The following is a 21,420-nucleotide window of genomic DNA, read 5'->3' on the forward strand; positions in this document are numbered from 1 at the left end:
AAGTCTAACAGTATTTTACCGACATGTTTAATTATTCAAGGGTCCTTTCTCTTCTCTGTACTGGAGTTCTTTTAAGAATACAAAAGAGGCCATCCACCCTTGATGGGCTAGCAGCAGGACAATAGACTCTTACCGAGGGATGGATCCATAACAAATTACTATGGGAATAATAATCACTGAATGACAGAAATATTGGAATAAGGTAGCTTACTGGAACACCCAAAGTCATCCAATTGTTATAATAGGATTTGGAGCAATAGCCTACCCGCGTGTGGTCAACTATTTCAGTACCATTTTGTGCTGCTCTGAGACAGGCATGGGGACTGGTCTTGATAAATCAATTCGATTTTTATTGTCACTGAATCTCCATTTGGGTATTGGTTAGCCTACAATTAGGGTGTGGAAATGTTGCTCTTCACTCGCAGTCACTTAGTAGCCTACTCCTGACTGGTCATGTTGTACAGCGCCATATTTTCCTAACGGAAACACTGAGGGTTACATTTTTCCTTTTTCTTGGAATAAAAACACCATAATATTAATCAAATTAATTAAGCTACATTTCTTAAAATCAATCCCATATACTATGTTCTTACAAAAAAAGGTTTTAAATTCTCTAGTACAGCCAATATTAAAAACAGTCAAATGCTTCTCAAAGATGCCCTCTGGTGGTCAAACTAGCACTAACTAGCCATTAATGGCAACAATGGCTGACACTTAAATAACATGCCATAGAATTCTACGGCAGCCTGCAAGCTGTGCTTCAGTACGACGCAACTTTTGAAGGAAGAACCACTGTACTGTCCCCACGAGTGACAGAACACTGAGCTAATCATGGAGCAACTAGAGAACATTAGCAACCTGCAAAAAATGTGGGGCTCAAAACAGGCTCTGCCCCACCTTTCCTGAATGACGGGTTGCCATTGAGTTTGCTATTTGCTCAGGACCACATAATTGTATTTGCTGGATGATGGGGGGTATTGTGAGGGGGTTGTGACAGCTCCTTGAACTAGACCCAGGTTCAAATAGTGTTTGTTTTCTTTCAAGTACTTTGTGCGTTTGATTGAACCTGCCTGGAGTGCCGGATGGGTGGTGTTTGCACTTTTGGGACTATGCCACTGGTTCCATTGTGCCAAGGAAACTCAATCAAGTGCAGTGAATACTATTCGAACTCAGGTATGACTTGATACACCTTCAAGATCGCAAATTTTCTCACTGTCGTGTGCAGTTGATTGTTGAAGTTTCTAGGCTCAGCTCGGGGTGATGTTTCCCCCTGGTACAGATATATGACCAGCTCTCTCTCTCCCCCAATCCTAATCTTAACCATTTTTTGAGAAAATGTACCTGGCATGGGTAGAGTAAGGTTCTAATTGTGTGGTGGGGGGTCATGGAAGACTGGGAATACTCAGCTGAAGTTATCTGCACCCAACCAGACTCCTGGCAATGGAAAAAAGGGAGCCTGTTTTTAGAGATACAGGAATTCTGCATTTCTTCATAGCTTGAAAGTCAATATTTCATAGAATTGTCTGTGGTATATTACAAAAGGTAGATGAATTATTACAAACAGTGGTGAATTATGCAACATTAGGAGTTAGGCGTGTCAACACTAAAAATACCCTGTCAAGCACATCCGTGGTGAGAGAGAATTAAAACTTGGACAACTGTGACTGACCAAAAATTAAGAAATGCTTTGACAATGTACAGACTCGGTGAGCATGGCCTTGCGTGAGAGAGGCCACAGCAAAAATATTAAACCCAACCAAATCATGAAAAAACACAAATCTAATTACTTGGAAAGAATCAACAAAAATGGCACAAACTGGAATGTTATTTGGCCTTAAACAGAGAATACACTGTGACTGACCCCAAATTAGTTTTGACCATGCACAGACTCAATGAGCATGGCAATGCTATCGTGAGAGGCTGCCTTAGGCAGACAATTTGTATTTATTTGAACTAGAGTCAGTTAAGAACAAATGCTTATTTACAATGATAGCCTACCAGGGAAGAGTGGGTTATCTGCCTTGTTCAGGGGCAGAATTACCCATTTTTACCTTGTCAGCTCAGGGATTAGATCCAGCAACCTTTCGGTTACTGGCCCAGCGCTCTAACCACTAGGCTACCTGCCGGCTACCTATTTTCCCTCAGGAGAAGACCGGCTATGTGCCCACTACACATTAATGAGCTCAAACCGAGCTGCACTTCCTAACCTCCTGCCAAACCTCCATATATATATATATATATACAGTGGGGCAAAAAAGTATTTAGTCAGCCACCAATTGTGCAAGTTCTCCCACTTAAAAAGATGAGAGAGGCCTGTAATTTTCATCATAGGTACACTTCAACTATGACAGACAAAATGATAAAGAAAATCACATTGTAGGATTTTTAATGAATTTATTTCCAAATTATGGTGGAAAATAAGTATTTGGTCAATAACAAAAGTTTATCTCAATACTTTGTCATTGCCAACAAAGGGTATATAACAGAGGTCAAACGTTTTCTGTAAGTCTTCACAAGGTTTTCACACACTGTTGCTGGTATTTTGGCCCATTCCTCCATGCAGATCTCCTCTAGAGCAGTGATGTTTTGGGGCTGTTGCTGGGCAACACGGACTTTCAACTCCCTCCATAGATTTTCTATGGGGTTGAGATCTGGAGACTGGCTTCTTACGAAGCCACTCCTTCGTTGCCCGGGCGGTGTGTTTGGGATCATTGTCATACTGAAAGACCCAGCCACCTTTCATCTTCAATCCCCTTGCTGATGGAAGGAGGTTTTCACTCAAAATCTCACGATACTTGGCCCCATTCATTCACGGATCAGTCATCCTGGTCCCTTTGCAGAAAAACAGCCCCAAAGCATGATGTTTCCACCCCCATGCTTCACAGTAGGTATGGTGTTCTTTGGATGCAACTCAGCATTATTTGTCCTCCAAACACGACGAGTTTAGTTTTTACTAAAAAGTTATATTTTTGGTTTCATCTGACCATATGACATTCTCCCAATCTTCTTCTGGATCTCTAGCAAACTTCAGACGGGCCTGGACATGTACTGGCTTAAGCAGGGGGACACGTCTGGCACTGCAGGATTTGAGTCCCTGGCAGCGTAGTGTGTTACTGATGGTAGGCTTTGTTACTTTGATCCCAGCTCCCTGCAGGTCATTCACTAGGTCCCCCCGTGTGGTTCTGGGATTTTTCATTTTGACCCCACGGGGTGAGATCTTGCGTGGAGCCCCAGATCGAGGGAGATTATCAGTGGTCTTGTATGCCTTCCATTTCCTATTAATTGCTCCCACAGTTGATTTCTTCAATCCAAGCTGCTTACCTATTGCAGATTCAGTCTTCCCAGCCTGGTGCAGGTCTACAATTTTGTTTCTGGTATCCTTTGACAGCTCTTTGGTCTTGGCCATAGTGGAGTTTAGAGTGTGACTGTTTGAGGTTGTGGACAGGTGTCTTTTATACTGATAACAAGTTCAAACAGGTGCCATTAATACAGGTAACGAGTGGAGGACAGAGGAGCCTCTTAAAGAAGAAGTTACAGGTCTGTGAGAGCCAGAAATCTTGCTTGTTTGTAGGTGACCAAATACTTATTTTCCTCCATCATTTGCAAATTCATAAAAAATCCTACAGTGTGATTTTCTGGATTTTTTTTCTCATTTTGTCTGTCATAGTTGAAGTGATGAAAATTACAGGCCTCTCTCATCTTTTTAAGTAGGAGAACTTGCACAATTGGTGGCTGACTAAATACTTTTTTGCCCCACTGTATATATTAGGTGAAACACCACTGTTTGCCACCACAACAGCAAGACGTGACCTGTTGCCACAAGAAAAGTGCAACCAGTGGAGCACAAACACCATTATAAATACAACCTATATTTTACCGATTTATTTTCCCTTTCGTACTTCAACTATTTGCATTTTGCTACAACACTTTACAGAGCCAATAGTATATATTATTTAAAAACCTTTGTGAGTTTAATGCTTACTGTTCGTTTCTGATTGTTTATTTCCCTTGGAGAGATAGAGAGAGAGACCCCCCCCCCCCACACACACACACACACACACACACATTATTGATTAATGTCAGGGTTTTACTACCATGATTGATGGGCCAGCACTTAATTAAAATGCTCTGCAGTTTTCTTTAATCATTTTTTTTATTAAACTTTTATTTATACAGGGTGGGTCACCATTGAGACCGGGGTTTAATTTACAAGGGAGCCCTACGAACATGAACATATATGCAATACAATTTAATACAACATCATGTAAAATAACAATATCAGGGGCTAAATACAACAATATATATCCAGACAAACATAACTCTCACATATCACCTCCCTTGAACTCAGTCTAAACTGTCCAAAGGAGACCAGCGAGTCCAACTTCAAGGTGACCTGAAAGGCTATTCCATGAGCTGGGGCATAAAAACTAAAAGCATTTTTTCCCCAGCTCAGTGGAGACCCACGGTACCTCCAGAACCATCCAATCCAGAGAGTGGGTCTGAGAATAGCTTGATCTCCAATCAATACATGAGCTGAAGTAGTTAACCGGGTCACCAACCGAGGATGTTCTTCCCCACCTCTACAGAGTCTCCTAATAATGGGGGCTATTGGGGAGATAAATATAGAATTACTTTGCCTCCGTTTCACACTCGTCAATCAACGAGGGAGAGCTAGCCGAGAAATGATGGGCCACGTTTAATTAAGCGGAGAGGCCCACTCCTCTCTGATGCCGGGGGTGTTGAGACCTATTAATTGAATCCAGAATGTTTGTTTATTCGTTTCCAAGCTCTCTCTCTTGAACCCCCGCCGTGTAATATAAAACTGGCCCGTGAAATACTACTCCTTAATAAGCCCTAGTTTGGGAGGATAAAGGGAAAGCGGCGGTCCGGCTGCAATGGTAGAGCGCTTCTACCACCAGGCTGCTGCGAGCGATGACATCATTTGCATTTATATTGTGCCTTCCCGCGTGGCACCGCATAACCACAGCAGAGGTGTCAACTCGAGGGCAAGGAAGGTAACATGTGTGGCTGTTTAATAAGTTAATGAATGGAGAGGATTTGCATTTATAGAGTGTCACTGTGCTCTGACTCAGGGCCTTGAAAGGCCCCTTTCGTTCTCTCTGTCTGTACTCTTCTTCTTTATCATGCAGTCCAGGAGCTCTCCTGCATGCATACGTTCAATGCTTCCGCCGCTCTCTCCCTCCATCTACTACTGATGAGTATGTCAACTAAAAGGAACAATTATAATGTGCTCTGATTCAGTGACCTCCGATATGATGCAAAGAAGGCTAGGAAAACACCTCATTCTATTATCCCTATTCTCTGACCAGTTTAGCATGAAGTGGTGCGTGCATGGAAAACTCCAGCGAGATGGAATGGGGGAGAGGCCATATAAAATGAATCAAGTGTAAAGGAAACCGGGCCGATAGTACCACAGGTAGAGTAACTGGTGTTGCCATGGTGACGAGATGGTCGGTGGCAGTGCGATGTGTCGTCCTCTTTGAGGTCTCCGGTTTTCCACTTTATGTCGTAATGGAGGAACACCACTTCGTACTGGGAAAGGAATTCATCTCCCGGTCAACAGTCAACACAAACGCCATCCCAATAGGAGTATGACAGAGCTATTTCACGGTTTGCCTTATGTTCCATCTATATTTCTCTATATCAGACAGTATGTTTTTTTCTCTCTCGACTTAAGTATAAAGCTCACTACAAACCCGGGTTTGATCCCGAGCTGTGTCGTAGCTGGCCGCGACCCGGAGACCCATGAGAAGGCGCACAATTGGCCCAGCGTCGTCCGGGTTAGGGGAGGGTTTGGCCAGCTGGGATGTCCTTGTCCCATCGCGCTCTAGTGGGCTGGGCGCATGCACGCTGACTTCGGTCGCCAGCTGTTCAGTGTTTCCTCCAACACATTGGTGCCGCTAAGCAGTGTGGCTTGGCAGGGTCGTGTTTCGGAGGACCCCAATTTGTGCCATCCGTAAGAAACCTGCAAACAGACCATATATTGTGTCCCATACAGGTTATAGAAAAGAGAGGAAGCTCTGAACTCTCCATTCAGAACCCAGTCCTACCTACTTACAGGTTATGTAAAATGTGCTATTTTAGCATTTAGCATTTCCTCAAGGAGAAAGTCCCCCTCTTCTATGTCAAAGATAATAAAACAAAAACACTTTATTAAATACTACAGTAATGTCTGCAAAAACACTACAGTAATACTACAGTATACTACAGTCCGCAAAAACACTACAGTAAATGATACAGTATACTGTACTACAGTCCGCAAAAACACTACAGTAAATACTACAGTATACTACAGTCTGCAAAAACACTACAGTAAATGATACAGTATACTGTACTACAGTCCGCAAAAACACTACAGTAAATACTACAGTATACTACAGTCTGCAAAAACACGACAGTAATTACTATTGTATTGTGGCAGACCAGGGGGTTTGATTAAAACGTTTACACTGATCAGACAAGGACACAAGTGTGATAGCTCAGTGTGATAGGTGTTTATTAAAACAAAGAAAAATAAAAGAATAGTCTCCTCCAGGTTACCGTCTTCTGGGTTCCGGGGTATTGCTGTCTCCTTTGGGGGATTCTATTTATTTTTTTGCTGACCGTGAGGAAGACTATACGGAAGGAACCTCTCTCCATGAGAAAAACCCCTCTGTGCTACCCTTCTGGTAGCTTTATGGGACTCGTACGGTTGGTGAGCAATCAGGCCCTTGATTACTCACCAGTCTCAATCAGTCCCAATTCGTCCTGGCAAGGAGGGCCCGTCAAGACCTGGCACGTCCAGCAGAGGGAGCCATCGCCGCATGATGTAGACTCCGTCTGTCACCAGGCCTCGACGAGTTTCCCCCTGGTGGCTAGTCTGTAGTACGCCACACTATATACTACTCCTTTTTTACTACCGTATTTATACTATAGTAAATGGTAAATACTACAGTATACTACAGTATTCAGTCCGTAAAAACACCACAGTGAATTGTCATGACTTACTTTCATTAATCTGATAATTGTTATTTATTTAATCAACTAACTATGTTTAATTGTTACCCGATTAAATTAATCATGTAACAATTAACTTATTAGGATTTTGGGCACCACTGAAGAGGTTGTTTAAAGAGTTACCATCTCCTGAATTAAACTCTAGAATAAATAAATTACATCAATAGTCATCTTATTAATCATTACCTCTTATCATATCATCATTCTGAACAGTCATAACCTCATGCATCTGCAAAAGCCCAAGCCGTACTCATGATTCAGCACTCCACAAATAGGTTTAAATATTTATTTATTAGCTAACTAAATAATAACACAGAATAAACATGTACCCTTTACATGAGACAAAGGTCCCTAGTGGACTGACACAATATGACGGCTTGTTACAACAGAGATGGGGAGCAAGAGAGAGAAAAATACACTTATCGTCAATATATTTCAGAACTATTCTCACAGTAATCATATAGTTTGCACACAAACCGTCATGTACTTACATATATTTTTTCAACGTTTATCTCTATCAGAACCAGCCCTCCTTAGGAAGGTTGTTGGTGTTTCAGCGGCAAGCTGTATGTCTCTGATTGTCCGAAAAGGGTCTCCCCTTTCCCATCTTACTGTACTGTTATTCACTCTGGAAGATAGCTAGCCAGCCGTGTCGACAGTTGCCATTAGTGATGAGCATAGTAGGATTGTCTCACTTAGATTTTCTAGATATTTGAGTGAAGACATCTAATCAGCTGTCTCAGTTATTGGCTGAGAGGGGAGCTTGTTTTCCCCCTCGTGTTGGTATTCAGGATTCTGACCACAATGGACATGAGCTGCAGCTCGCCGTCTCTCTGCTCTAAAGGAAGGTGTGTTTATTTCTTCACCTCGTGTTGAGGTTCAAAGTTCCAACCATATCAAACATGTAGCTCCCGCCTCACGTTTCCTGGTCTCTGAGATTCAGCATTCAAACCACTTTAGACGTGGGCTGCAACTCCCCATCTTTCCTGGTCTAAAATGTTAACTGTCAGCCAGTCCTTTTAAGCACTCTGGTCGAAAAGGACAGTTCCATCAGGCTGACACGCTCTTCTCAATAGGGGCGTGGCTACTTACCGTGCAAAATATATGATTGCAAGTTATCTATTATGCCTCCTAAAAGCACATTCCTATCTTCACAAAAATACTTTCATAATTTTTCAATTTTATATGAACGTATTGGATGGAAACTTGATAGATAAAGGGGATATACTTTCCAAGTTACAGTATTTCGTCCATACAATTTTTTATGACGTCACAAAATGAAAACCAATATGACTTTCGTTTTCTATAGCTCCCCTCTGACCATTCCCCACATTCTTATGTTAGAATTATTGTTCCAGTATTCACGTTTGACCGTGTTAAAGTTTTGGCGGGAAACAGTATGTTAACAAAGGACATTCCTTTCGCCAATACTTTCGCCAATTTATGACAGGGTGTGTGTGAGGTGTCAAAACCCCCACACCAGCTCCCTCCTCCCCTCTTCTGTCAGTGAGAGAAGGTCTGGTTATTGTCAACCATTGCCAAGCTGATCTGACCCATTGTGATCCTCACAGGACAGCATTCGAGATTTGATACATGCTTTATTAAAGCATTCTTCAAAAACAGTAGCCACATTTAGTCTTTTAGCTAAGGTGGCTTGGCGTAGGATGTGAACCCCTTTTTATGCTGCCCAAAGATTGGTTGATAAATCTCTCTTAACCCCCCACATTTAAATCATTGAGCTGCTTGCTCAACATTATGAAAAAATGTATCATAAATTAGGAACAAACTTTAAGAAAGAGCGAGTTTTAAAACAGTCTGTGGTGCCAGACAGAGACAGGACAGTAGCAGGTGCCTGAGTGCTTTTGTTCCCATGTCAAGTACGGTGGTGAAGTTAATTGTTGCCTAGATATATTCTTATTGGCTCCTCTTTAAAACAAATTACCTCTGGTGAGATAGTGTCTACTGTCTAGACATACAATATGCTAATTTCAACTTGACCTCAAAAAAGGGTAAGTTGTCAAGGTTGAGATGATGTTATGCTACACTAGGTTATGCTGTACTATATACTATGATATGTTTATTGTTGTGAATTCGGGGGGAAACTCCAACCGGGACTCAAACTCAGATCCAGTGACAGTCAAGCCAACACCTTAACCGTTACGCTAAGAGGTCCGAGGTCGCTAAGTGTTGGGTCGTCACATTATCATGGTATTCTACATGTGCTCTGCTACATCTGTGTCCATTCGCAGGAGAACCCTTACGTGATGCTACGACCGAACCACCAGGAGATGGAAGGGAACGAGCGCTATGAGGGCTTCTGTGTGGACATGCTGAAGGAGCTGGCGGACATCTTGAAGTTCAAGTACTGTATCAATCTGGTGGGGGACGGGGTGTACGGGGTATCTGGGACCAACGGTACCTGGACGGGCATGGTGGGAGAGCTCATCTCAAGGGTAAGGGCAACAGTTTCCTGTAGTAAACAGGATTTTTTTTGACCATATGACTTGACCAGGAAAAACTCTGGGCACTTCCATCGCCACCCATCTACCTACCATTTATCCCCTTCTACCACTTCACAGCATAATGCCACTCGAACTATAGACTAATTCATCAGCCCTTTAATCAAATGTTATTCATGAATTTACAGCCATTACTGCCAAATCACCCCTAACAAACCAATAACATCCTACAAACATCCAGTGGCCCTCTCAAGCACAGGTTATACAACTGATTTGACACCGTGGATGTGATACAACTAATACTGTATGTTCATGATACAATGGAGAGTTTGTCATCACAGAAATGTGTCCACAACCATTGTGCGCTGTCGCCGCAATGCTTGTGTACTTATTTTTGACAGAAAAGCTCTCTGTTGTATTACAACCGTTATGCCAAATACATGGCATGAGTTGTATAACTTTAGTGTGTATGGGGCCTATATGTGGGTATTATGTGTGCAGGCATAGTGTGTCTCCGTAGACTCCAGGGTCAAAATATTTAATCTGATATGTGATAGGCTGAGTTTCTCGTAGTAAAACATGTCCCCAGTGATGTGATCCAGAAAAGTAGTGCCCAAAGCTATTGATTGATGTTTTCACATTGAGAGCATCCTATAGTAAGGGGATGTAACCATGCAGAGATGTGAGGATGATGATGAGGAGGAGAAGAAAAGATAAAAGATGGAGGAGGAGGAAGAGGAAGAGAACAAGGATGTACAGGAGGTGCAGGGCTGTTAATTAGTCCAGATAATGCCTGAAACAGATGACACAGAGTCTTGGGTCTGCATCCCAAACGGCGCCCAATTCCCTTTATAGTGCACTACTTTTGACCATGGTGCCATTTGGGATGCAGCCATGGCTGTGTTCTGTTCACCCTTCAAACTCGGATACAGCTCATCTGTCCTAATGAATCTCAATTAGCCCCAGTCACCCTTGAGCAAACACTCACAACACAGACATGTCTTTAAAAGGGCCCAGCTAACCAGTCTGCTAAACCATCTGAACCATTTTGTTTGTGAATGAAAGGTCTATATTGCTGGTCTTAGAGTGTGGTCGCACTGACCAGTGTTTTTTGTAGATGTTCACGCAGACCGGGGATAGAGTGGAAGGGTTGAGGAGGTGGTGAGGGAGCCCTTAATAAGTTATGTGTCTTAATTCGCTATAGGCTAATGGAAGGCAAAGCCATTAAGGAAATTAAAGGAATGCCTACTCGTATTATTGTCTCCATTTGTCCCCCTGCAAGTTGGTTCTGATTTGGGGACCTTGAGGAGGTCTCAACTTGGTCTAATTGCGCCTTACACAATGCAGACTACAGAGTAGCTGCTACAGAGTACCAAGGAATGTCGGGGAGGGGGAAGGTCGAGGGGAGACAGCGCAGGATGGTGTGGGGTCACTGAGTCCCTGCCTCTGAGCTCCACTCTGGAAAGACCCCCAGACTGGAAAGGAGAGGGTTAGTGGATGACTGGGTTATAGTTGGCGGGGTTAGAAGAGGAGGAAGAGAAGAAGGAAGAGAGATTGTACTGTAGCTAGCCTATAGCGGCTGACTGAATTAACACAGAAAAGCAGAGCGAACGCTGAGAGAAGAGAATGTATGGACAAGCTTTCCACAGGCTTCATTTGCAAGCTGGGGACGGGGGCTTTACTTTAAGTAGCCATAGAGACGGAGGCAAAGTCCTACCGGGAAGATGAAATGCCACGTACAGTGGGGAACCTCTAACTCAATGCATTATTCAGCAGCCGTAGGGACGGCTTTGATTTTCTTTTCCTATCTCGCTTTTTTCCAGGGCACCATCTTATGTTTGAGCGAAAGTGGAAACAAGTGTGGTGGCATGGGGAAAGAATACAACGATGCATTATTTAAAAGCTGACTTTATACCGTGTGCTTTCTCTCTCTCTCCACACACTTTTCAATAGCTGTTAGCTTCCAGTAATCAATATTAATATTCAATAGGTGCATTAATATGGAGTGACTTCTTTCTTTTGTTGAGTTTTTTTGCCGAGATACTTTATGTTGTTGCTTTCGGGCTGGCTGGGAGTTGGCTAAATGCTTGGTTTTGCGCGTTCATTCAGAGTTGTTGTCGGTGAAAACACTGTAAAACGACCACTAAAAAGCCTTCCAGAACTTTCGCCATTGAGCTCTGTTTTTGCTGTTCAAGTTATTCTGGACAGGATTGGTCAACTCCTCCAGGGACCTGTACTCAAACAGAGTGAAGCTCGTGTGAAAAGCCACCACTTCTCTCTCTCTCTCTCTCTCTCTCTCGCTCTCTCTCTCTCTCTCTCTTTCTGTCTCTCTCTCTCTCTCTCTCTCTCTCTCTCTCTTTCTCGTTCTGTCTCTCTCTCTCTCTTTCTCGTTCTGTCTCTCTCTCTCTTTCTCGTTCTCGTTCTCTCTCTCTCTCTCTCTCTCTTTCTCGTTCTGTCACTCTCTCTCTCTCTCTTTCTCGTTCTGTCTCTCTCTCTCTCTCTCTCCCTCTCTTTCTCGTTCTCTCTCTCTCTCTCTCTCTCTCTCTCTGTGTTCTCAACTGCTGCGCTCAGATCAAGGCAAAGGCATATGATAGCCAGAGTCCCTCATAGGTCCACCTACAGTGAAAGGTGTATGATACCCACCTGACAGGGTACATTACCACATAACAAGACCCAGGGCTAGCCTTGACGCTAAAACCTTCTGCTTGTCTCTCTACAAATTATCTCTGCCTACAGCTATACTCCAGTACTGTCTATATACTGTATCTCAAAGTTCTTCTTCTTGATTGGTCCAAAGTTGTTTGCTAGGCAATTTTATTTAGTGTGTCAACGTGCACTGTGCCAATGATGGCATGGCCCTAACTGATGATGGGTGTGCTATCAGAGCAAAATATTTCCACTGATTCTTTTGAACAGGGCCTTCTAGCCAAGTTAACAGGGGGATACTCACTTGGACCGACACTGTAACCAGGCAGGCTGTAAGCAGGCAGGCTCTCCTCTCATTTAGAGTTGAGCTCTGACAATCCTCTTATTTTCCAACTGCAAAGGACAAAGAGCAGCGAAGGGTTGCACTGGGTCCTGGGGAGATGAAAATCTCTTGCAGATGCACTTTGCAGTGTCGGATGAATACTGGGATCGAGCAGCCACCTTCACAGCCCTACCATGCCGAGTAGCACTGGCTGGCTGGCTGGCTGGCCGGCTCAGCCTAGCTGGCTAACTGGCTGCTGTGTCAAGTGATTTGTCATAACAATCTGCTCTTCGCCAGCTTGAAAAAGACATTGGCACCCTATTCCCTATATAGTGCACTGGATCCTGCTCAGAAGTAGTGCACTACATAGTGAATAGGGTTTCATTTGGGATGTATCCCCCCCCCCCCCCCCCCCCCCCTCTGTTCTACACTCTGTTCTCCCTGGTGCCCTGCATGAGTCAGGTTTCAGACACAAAGCCAATGATGCTACACACTGCTGGCAGACTAGGCGTCACAGACAACAATGGCAGCACAGTAGGAGTGGAATTACACCAGTAGCCTACTTACTATTTCATTTAACTTTCCATGCATTTTCCACCACCACAACCCAACCTTTGTTACTGTAGATGTACCTATCTGTGCATATCTGAATGGGTGGTGTGTGTGTGCGTGTCTATTCCAGAAAGCGGACCTGGCCGTAGCGGGGCTCACCATCACCGCAGAGAGGGAGAAGGTTATCGATTTCTCCAAGCCTTTTATGACTCTGGGAATCAGCATCATGTACCGTGTGCACTTGGTAAGACTAACCTCTGACCTCTCTGACCCCTACAAAACAACCTGGCTGACCCCTGAACCCTACAAACAGCTAGCGACCAATCATCAGCCTCTGTCTGGGAGCCCGTTCAGCCCCTTCTCCTCCTCCCACTACATCCCTCTCCTCTCTCTACCTCTGCCAGAGTAACAGATGGTGTGCTCTGCTCCGTGATATGCGGGTGTGAATCGACCTGATAAATGGACTTCTTTCATTCCCATTCCCACTTCTTCTCTGTTTGTGACTGGGATCTAATTCGCACCAATAATAGCCCTGACCCCTGCGTATAGAACAAGACCCAGGCAACAGTTGTGGAAATTCAATACGATTGTCTCTGTGTTTTAACACCAGCCAACCATTAATCAAAGGCCTTCCCCCAAACCTAAGCTGACACACTGGTCTCTCCGCTGGCCACCGGCCGGATGGAGCCACTTTGGACCAAGCGGCGGTGTGTAAAAACATTAATGTGGCGTCCCGGTAGAGCGTTTACTCACAGCCGCACCTGTCCTCCCTGTCCCCCCCCCCCACCCCCGTCTGCGTCCCTCCCCTTTCCTTGGTGCTAATAGGTGCAGCTGCCAGGAGAAAGGCTCCATTGGACCAACAGTTGGTTGAATGAATCGATAGCAGCAGGTGCAGTGTTAAGTGGGCTGCCATATCACCTCTGCGGCAGGCTGCTGCTGCTACTGCTGACGCGTTGGAACGTGTTCATTGGTGTGTTCCTGCAAGCGGACGCGGCGTGGAGGAGGAAAGGAGAAGCCCGCACACATTGCAGCTCAATATTGACACACACACTCCCACTGTCCTAACCAGGCGGGCACAGACAAGAGGGACAGGGAGGGGGAAGGATAGAGGGATGGGATGAAGAGCATGCGTAAGGTAACTGGCAGAGAGAGATGTGGAGCCTCGACCGCTTAAGGTCAGGAGTGAAGGGCGGAAGAAACTAACTACAAAGAGTGAGAGTCTGCTGCACTGATTTCACTCTTGACTCTCTGTCTATCTGTCTGGAGTCTTTACACAGTACATGTCCCTGGTGTCTCCTTCTCTCTTCATCTCTCTACCCAGGACTCACTCCTTCCCAGCGCCCCTTGGCAATCTCTTAGGTCTCCACAGGATCCAGCGCCGCCATTCAATATTAGAATTTCTGTGACTGCACTTGTTTAGGTTTAATCCACTAGCTATTGATTTCTGATGCTGTGATTTCTACAAGGGCCCCGCTACTTATTTCAGACTTTAATTGAAATTCTCAGCCTGGTCAATAACAATGGAAAATGGAGAAAAATAGAGAAGCCCTTTGAGGTTTAATTACCTGCTGCATGGCTGTAGAATTGGCCTAATACCAGGGCCGGATTACCGAATGGGCATGCAGAGCATGTGCCCCTGGAGGTAGATGTCCCGGGGCCCCAAATGCGTTAGTCTGGCCCTGCCTACTACTGTTTAATCTCTTTCTGTCCACAGTGCACCCCAACTGTGTGTGTGTGTGTGTGTGTGTGTGTGTGTGTGTGTGTGTGTGTGTGTGTGTGTGTGTGTGTGTGTGTGTGTGTGTGTGTGTTCTTAATCTCTTTTTGCTTATCTTGATGAACTGGTTTTATAAAGTGTTTTGGGATGGTCCTCTTTTGATTACCCTTCATGTCTCCATGTTGGAGTATACTCCGAGACAGACCACTCCACCAATCTGTACACTTGTTTCATCAAACACCCTTTCTCATAATCCCCTACTTCTATGTTCTGAGCACATCTTTCCACCAGTCCCTCCTTCCTAGTAGTAGTAGTAAAGACAGAAACAGACAGAGAGATCAAAAGAGAGAAATGGAGAGAGAGAGAGAGAAAGAGTATTGAGGGTTGCGTATGGAGATTAGAAACCTAATTAGATCCACAAGTTAATTAGAGGGTTGGTATAGAGGGGAGTGGTGTCACAAGCTGCCCTGTGGGAGTGTGGCACTGGGATCCTGATTGTGTGTGTCTGTCCCCCTCCAATCTCGCCCCAACCTCCATCTTCCCCGCCTGCCCTCTCCCTCTCAGCTTCCCCAGACATCCTGCGAGAGAGAGCACTGAGGGAATCTGGGACGGCAGGCCAATCAGCAGCCCCCCCCCCCCCCCTCGCCACATAAACAGAACACCTCCACCTCCGTAGTCACAGAGACCGCAATAACAGCGATGTGAGTGGCGGACCACAAATAGGCATGCATCTCTCAAGGGAGCTGGCGTTTGGAAAAAAAACGGGTTACTCTCCTTCACGCCGTGTGTTTCTGTAGTGCAGTCACACCTCCCTCCCAGGTTGAATGCGTGGGGAATGACAATAAGGGGAGGGAGGAAGATATGTTGGTGAAATCCTTGAACGTGACCTCACTCACTAAAGGCAAAGACAGTACAGTATGAAGATAGGAAGAAACTGCTTCTCCAATAGAAGTCCCCGATCACACTTGTAGGCAATGTCATGTGGACATTGTCATGTGGACATTGGCTAGCTAAGCTCACGCGCAGAAACACGTCATCGGTTCTAACAGTCGTCCCGTTTCGAACTGCACTTGTGCTGGCCGTCAAATCAAAAGGCATGCCATTGATATAAAGTCGTTTTTGACAAAAATGAAAACATGTCAGTTTGTCACTTTCACGAGGTTGGAGTAATAACAAGTTCAACTACTTAAGACATTGGCTCGAATCTTAGGTTGTGCCATTAGATTTTGAGAAATGTAACAACTAAGGATGAAGTTTTCACTTCTCTCATTGGCTTCTCAAACCCCAGCCTGGTCTGCTTCCTAAGCGTTCCCGGAAGTCTCGCGATGTTGCGCCTCTGGGTTTAGAAACTCGGTGCTAAAGGTCTTATATCCCGCCACTTAACACAAAGTGGAGCCCACGGGGAGAGGGGTTTGTATAACGCTTCATTTCTGATTGTTTGGATTTGCTTGTAAAACCAACACGGGCAATGAGGCAGTTGTCACAACCGGCGCCTCCCCCGGTTCTCCATTTGATGGGATGATGATGATAATTACACTCTATAAAGGCTCATGTCCAATAAAGACCTTCCTATCCAGTCAGAGTGCCATGCATGCGTGGATACAGCCATGAATACAGTCAGAGACCTGTTGTACAGTGCAGAGCCCGTAGTCAAGTGGTAACAGTCCTGGGAGAAAAAAAATTGAGCCATTACATATGATAATCCGCTTAATAAATCATAGGCGCATACTTGCATATAACAAGTAATAAACCAGTATACGTGCAGGCTTCAAGTAAAGTTTTACCAAAAAAATACCCGTTGTGCTCGGAGCTGCCTTCACCGGTCGTGATGCCCACCTTGACTACAGATCAGTGAGGATGACTGGCACCTCAGAGAGCTTCCTGACAGCATGAGCGGGCTCTCTCTCCTATTTGAGAAGAAATAAAACCTACCTACCTCCCTCCCTCCCTCCATCACCCAGTACACACACACACACACACAGAATAACATGTTAACAACTTAACCCTTTAACTGGCACACCAAGAAAAAAATATCAGGAAAAGTATTGTTCTGCAAAAGATGTGTATTTAGCCTCAATAGAGGCCATAAATTGCAAATTTTTGTTTGCATGACATAAACTTCGATAAATAATGCATAGCAAACATTAGAGTAAATTCAATTTGTCTTAAAATTTGCATAGACTTTTTACATCATAAAAAGATTATACATTAATTGACTTTATATACATATTTGTGTCAAAATATGAATATTCAAATTCATGTAAATTCACGCATTTACAGTTTATATGTTTAGAATACCAGTAAAATTACATGTACTGAATGATATTGTGAAACATATTGAAGATAACAGGCAGAGAGTAAATAATGATATAGGTGTGAAAGGATTTCTGTATTTGCACAGACGAAGTCTCATAATATTTGTCTATAGTCCAACTCAACTGCCTGGTAGAGCATAAAATTGGAAAACAACAATATCTAAGTATCATTCTTAAATGGTGTTTTAGAGGTCAGCAACATTTTACAACCTTGTCATTTCCCATTGTGCACATAATTAACACAAAAAAATGGTAGTAAATGACGTTCGATTTTGCGCACATTCACTTCCTGGTTTTCAGCCATATTTGAATGGGTGTTTCAGTCCGATAATGAAAACCACATGATCCTTTAACTAAAAGAATATGCCAAACAAAATGAATATGTTTAATTGAATTTAGAAATGGTTGTCAACATTAGCTCAATTGCCCGGTTGAGCTGTTTGTTAAAGGGTTTTAGCACTGCTTTGCTGAGATATCTGGAGGGCCACAGAGAATGAGCTACTGTCACATACAGGACGAGAGGAGAAAATGCTCAGTGGCTTTACACAAGTAAATATAATGGTTGGCCGAGCCATACTTGATAGGAATGCCAAGAGAATACAAACACACTACTATATCACTTCTAAGGTATAACATCATAAAACTATAGTTTGGTCACACAGACCTTCGTTTTGTCAGTCCCTTTGACTCTGGTCTTTCATTTTTGATTCTCCTAGGCAACTGTTTCCATTACTTCAGGTGTGGCTATGTTTTTGTTCTTATGTACCAACGTTACTTCTTGAAAGTTGAGCTCACTTCATAGTGTTATTGTATATCACACAGCCCAATGCCCTCTCTACCTCCTTAAACATTCATATCACAGTAGAGATTAGTGAACAACATGTCCCATCTCGCTTTCTCTTCCTCTCTCTCTCTACCTCTTCCTCTCATGATCTCCCTCCCCCTCTCTCGCTCTCGCTCTCTCTCTCTCTCTCTCTCTCTCTCTCTCTCTCCATCCATCTCTCTCTCTCTCTCTCTCTCTCTCTCCATCCATCCCTCTCTCTCTCTCTCTCTCTGATCTTTTCACTACACCATCTGCTGGTGTTGTGCTGATTCCTCAACAGCTCTGCTCTTTCGTAATGGCCTCTTAGTGGCAACTAAACAGGGAATTAAATGGAGTAAGCGCTGTAAACAAAACGCTCACTTCACTTGGCACCAGATTGGATCGCGTCAGCACAACCCTCACCTAGTTACTTTTTGCCGTGTGGTTTCTTATTCTGCAGGAGTTGTCACTGCATTGCGCTGTTATAGGCATGCCGTTTTACTGTACGTCCTGCCTTTGTAACGGAGGTGGTTTACAATGCCTCGGCGTTAACTCAGTGGGCTAAGACAGTCTTGTCTTAGGAGACCCGGGTTTGAACCTGGCGGTCACATCCTCGAAGAAGATTCACACACACTACCCTTTCTCGTTTCAAGACTCTCTCTGACACTATAATGGCCTCTGACCAGTTTGAGTACCATTACAGAGTCCCTTATCAGAGAATACATTGATGCTGGCACCATAAATGGATAATTTTCAGAAGGCAGGCCACCATCAGCTGGTAGCATTAGGCTCTTCAGACAGTCCTAATTCTCCCTACTCTAATTAGAAATCTCCAGCTCCACTCCTATGTTGCTCAATTACACTAATATGGGAGTGATTACAGACACATTACTGAATATCCGGCCTCATCCAGGCCTAATTACGCATTAATTCATCATTTAGAATGGTTTATGACCTTTAAATCCTATCCGCTCGCCGCACACAAAATATATTTTTTTTTGGGGGGGGGGGGCATTTGTATTGGATGTATGTTGTATGGCTTATTATCAAGGGGATTGTCGTTTTGGTGAATTGATGATGCATGTTGCATAACAAATGTGGCCTCACTGTGTTAAGAATATGTCATAAGAATAGGCCTGCTCTTACAATAAGCTGTTTGATCACTTCAAGTTAATCCGATAACCTACATAGCTGTGCTGTTGCCCCTAAAAACACCAGGTCCTTCCTTACAGTTCTTGTCTTTGATGGACTGGACTGCTTTGAGTTTCTCCATCTCCATTGAAGATAATGTAATTGCCCCTAGCTACTGCGCTGGCCTTCTGCGGTCAATTTCAACCATGCATTTTCCCACAGCTCTATTTCAGACGTAATTGGTTTCATTTTGTGGACAATGGCCATCGGTGCTAGATAATTAAGCAGTATGAATTAGCTCTATACAAAACTCAGGCTGATAAATCTCCCAGTAGTAAATCTAGACCTGAGGCATATAGCTCCATGTCTCGGAGTCTCAGTCCGAGAAAACACAGGAACCCTTGGTCACACAGATGTATTGGTTTAGGGTGTATCTGTGTATATGTAATGCAGCTAACCACCTCTCTCTCTCTCTCTCTCTCTCTCTCTCTCTCTCTCTCTCCGTGTGTGTGGGTGTGTTGTAGGGGCGCAGACCTGGCTACTTCTCCTTCCTAGACCCTTTCTCCCCTGGGGTGTGGCTCTTCATGCTGCTAGCCTACCTGGCAGTCAGCTGTGTGCTTTTTCTGGTTGCCAGGTGCGTTCTCCAACTCCTCTCAGCTCCACATTGACATCTGCTGGTGCTTTGGAGGAACTGACGTGTCATATACAGTACAACTCTGTGTGTTCCGTCCCAATCGTCTCTCCTTTCTCCCGAGTTGTGCACTTGTTCATGGATTTGAAAGGAAATTACTGGTATATGGGAATTCCCTATAGCCCATGGAGTAGTGAACGAGTGCACACTTCAGGAGGAAGGAGAGATTATTTGGGTAGCAGGCAACAACCCCTTGATGTCATAATGTATGTATGTATTTATTGTGTAAATAAGTCATTCCATTTCTGTGAAAAAAGAGTGTGGGGGGGACACCTTTCTCAAGTTGATGGAAGTGGAACCATCTTGATTACATGTTGATGTCATGTGACTGTACCTGAAAGAAACATTTGGTACATTTAAAAAGCAACAATACAAGAAAACAACCTCCCACTGAAAAGTGACAGCGACACAACAGCTGTAATGAGACACTCTGAGAGGAGGGGTTGCCAAAGGTCAATTATTCTTTACTCGTTTGTATGTTGAAGGAAGCTAAATACAGTGTTACCCTTGTACCGCTCTGCATTATGTTTTCCCCTTGAAGATTTGCCTGTGGTCGAAGCATGCATTAAATTAATGACAGGTTTTTAGAACTTGGATCATCCTACAAACACGGTAATATACCGGAAGCTGTCATGGCAGCTCAATGCTGCATATTTAGTAGCTTATAAGGCTGCTTTCACTCACAGCAGACAGAAGCAGGTGTATGGGAGTGTATACCAGCTGACCCAGGGGGACTGAAAACCACGTTACACCACCTCATGGGATTCAAGATTACTTTGTGCTTCGCTGACTGTTTCAGTTGTTGTTTCCCCCCCCCCCTCTAATTTCTCTCACTGTGTGCCTGCGTTCATGTCTGTGTGTCTGCGTGTCTGTTTAGACTCACCCCCTACGAGTGGTACAATCCCCACCCCTGCTTGAAGGGGCGCTGTAACCTCCTCATCAACCAATACTCGCTGGGCAACAGTTTCTGGTTCCCCGTGGGGGGGTTCATGCAGCAGGGGTCCACCATCGCCCCCCGCGCCCTCTCCACGCGCTGCGTCAGTGGAGTATGGTGAGTACAATAAAAAATGATTCTCACATTCTCCTTCCCAGCACAGTTCCAGCAACTATGGTGGATGTATAACCAAGGTACCGCTCGGTTTGGCGCAGTAGTGTGGAAAAGGGTAATAGTGTACTCATTCAGTCACACTTAGACACTTGTATGCATACTGCATGTGTATCCGTCTCGAAACTTCCACACTATCTTGCAGACCTGAACCGTACTTGTAGCCCGTGGCCTTGACCTCTCTACTGCGGTTTCAGGGATATCAAAGTAACATTTTGATCATGTAATTTGTGTGCCGGTGCTCCAATTAGCCTGCCATCTTGGCCCTGAGTATTTCCTATTCAGGTCACGTGGTCATGGAAAACGCAGAGTCTGATACTATACCTGATACCGTGCCGCCGAGGTAGTCTGTGTGTGAGTCTATACCTGGTAAGCTATAAAAACAAAGAGTAGCACACTGTATATGAATAACCTCACATTCATTTATTGGGTAAGAAAACACCAACGTTTCAGCGTCACTGTGCCATCTTCAGGGTGACAGAAGGCACAGTATACCTGGTAGACACTGAGGTTGTCTGTGTGAGTCTATAGCTGATACTCTACCTCTGAGGTAGTCTGTGTGAGTCTATAGCTGATACTCTACCTCTGAGGTAGTCTGTGTGAGTCTATAGCTGATACTGTACCTCTGAGGTAGTCTGTGTGAGTCTATAGCTGATACTGTACCTC

The 21,420-nt window shown here is 44.3% G+C and overlaps 1 protein-coding gene across 1 annotated transcript in view; it reads left to right on the top strand.

Moving 5' to 3' along the window:
* LOC110503540 (glutamate receptor ionotropic, kainate 4-like) overlaps window positions 1–21,420 on the top strand; it is a 425,725-nt gene that overhangs the window by 389,568 nt on the left and 14,737 nt on the right. Inside the window, exons 13-16 of the mRNA XM_036961231.1 lie at window positions 9,267–9,470; window positions 13,127–13,240; window positions 19,483–19,592; window positions 20,527–20,700. Coding sequence (XP_036817126.1) covers window positions 9,267–9,470; window positions 13,127–13,240; window positions 19,483–19,592; window positions 20,527–20,700 — 602 coding nt within the window. The remainder of the gene's footprint in view (window positions 1–9,266; window positions 9,471–13,126; window positions 13,241–19,482; window positions 19,593–20,526; window positions 20,701–21,420) is intronic.

The sequence above is a fragment of the Oncorhynchus mykiss genome, chromosome 24 (genome assembly GCF_013265735.2).
Source record: "Oncorhynchus mykiss isolate Arlee chromosome 24, USDA_OmykA_1.1, whole genome shotgun sequence".
NCBI lineage: Eukaryota > Metazoa > Chordata > Actinopteri > Salmoniformes > Salmonidae > Oncorhynchus > Oncorhynchus mykiss.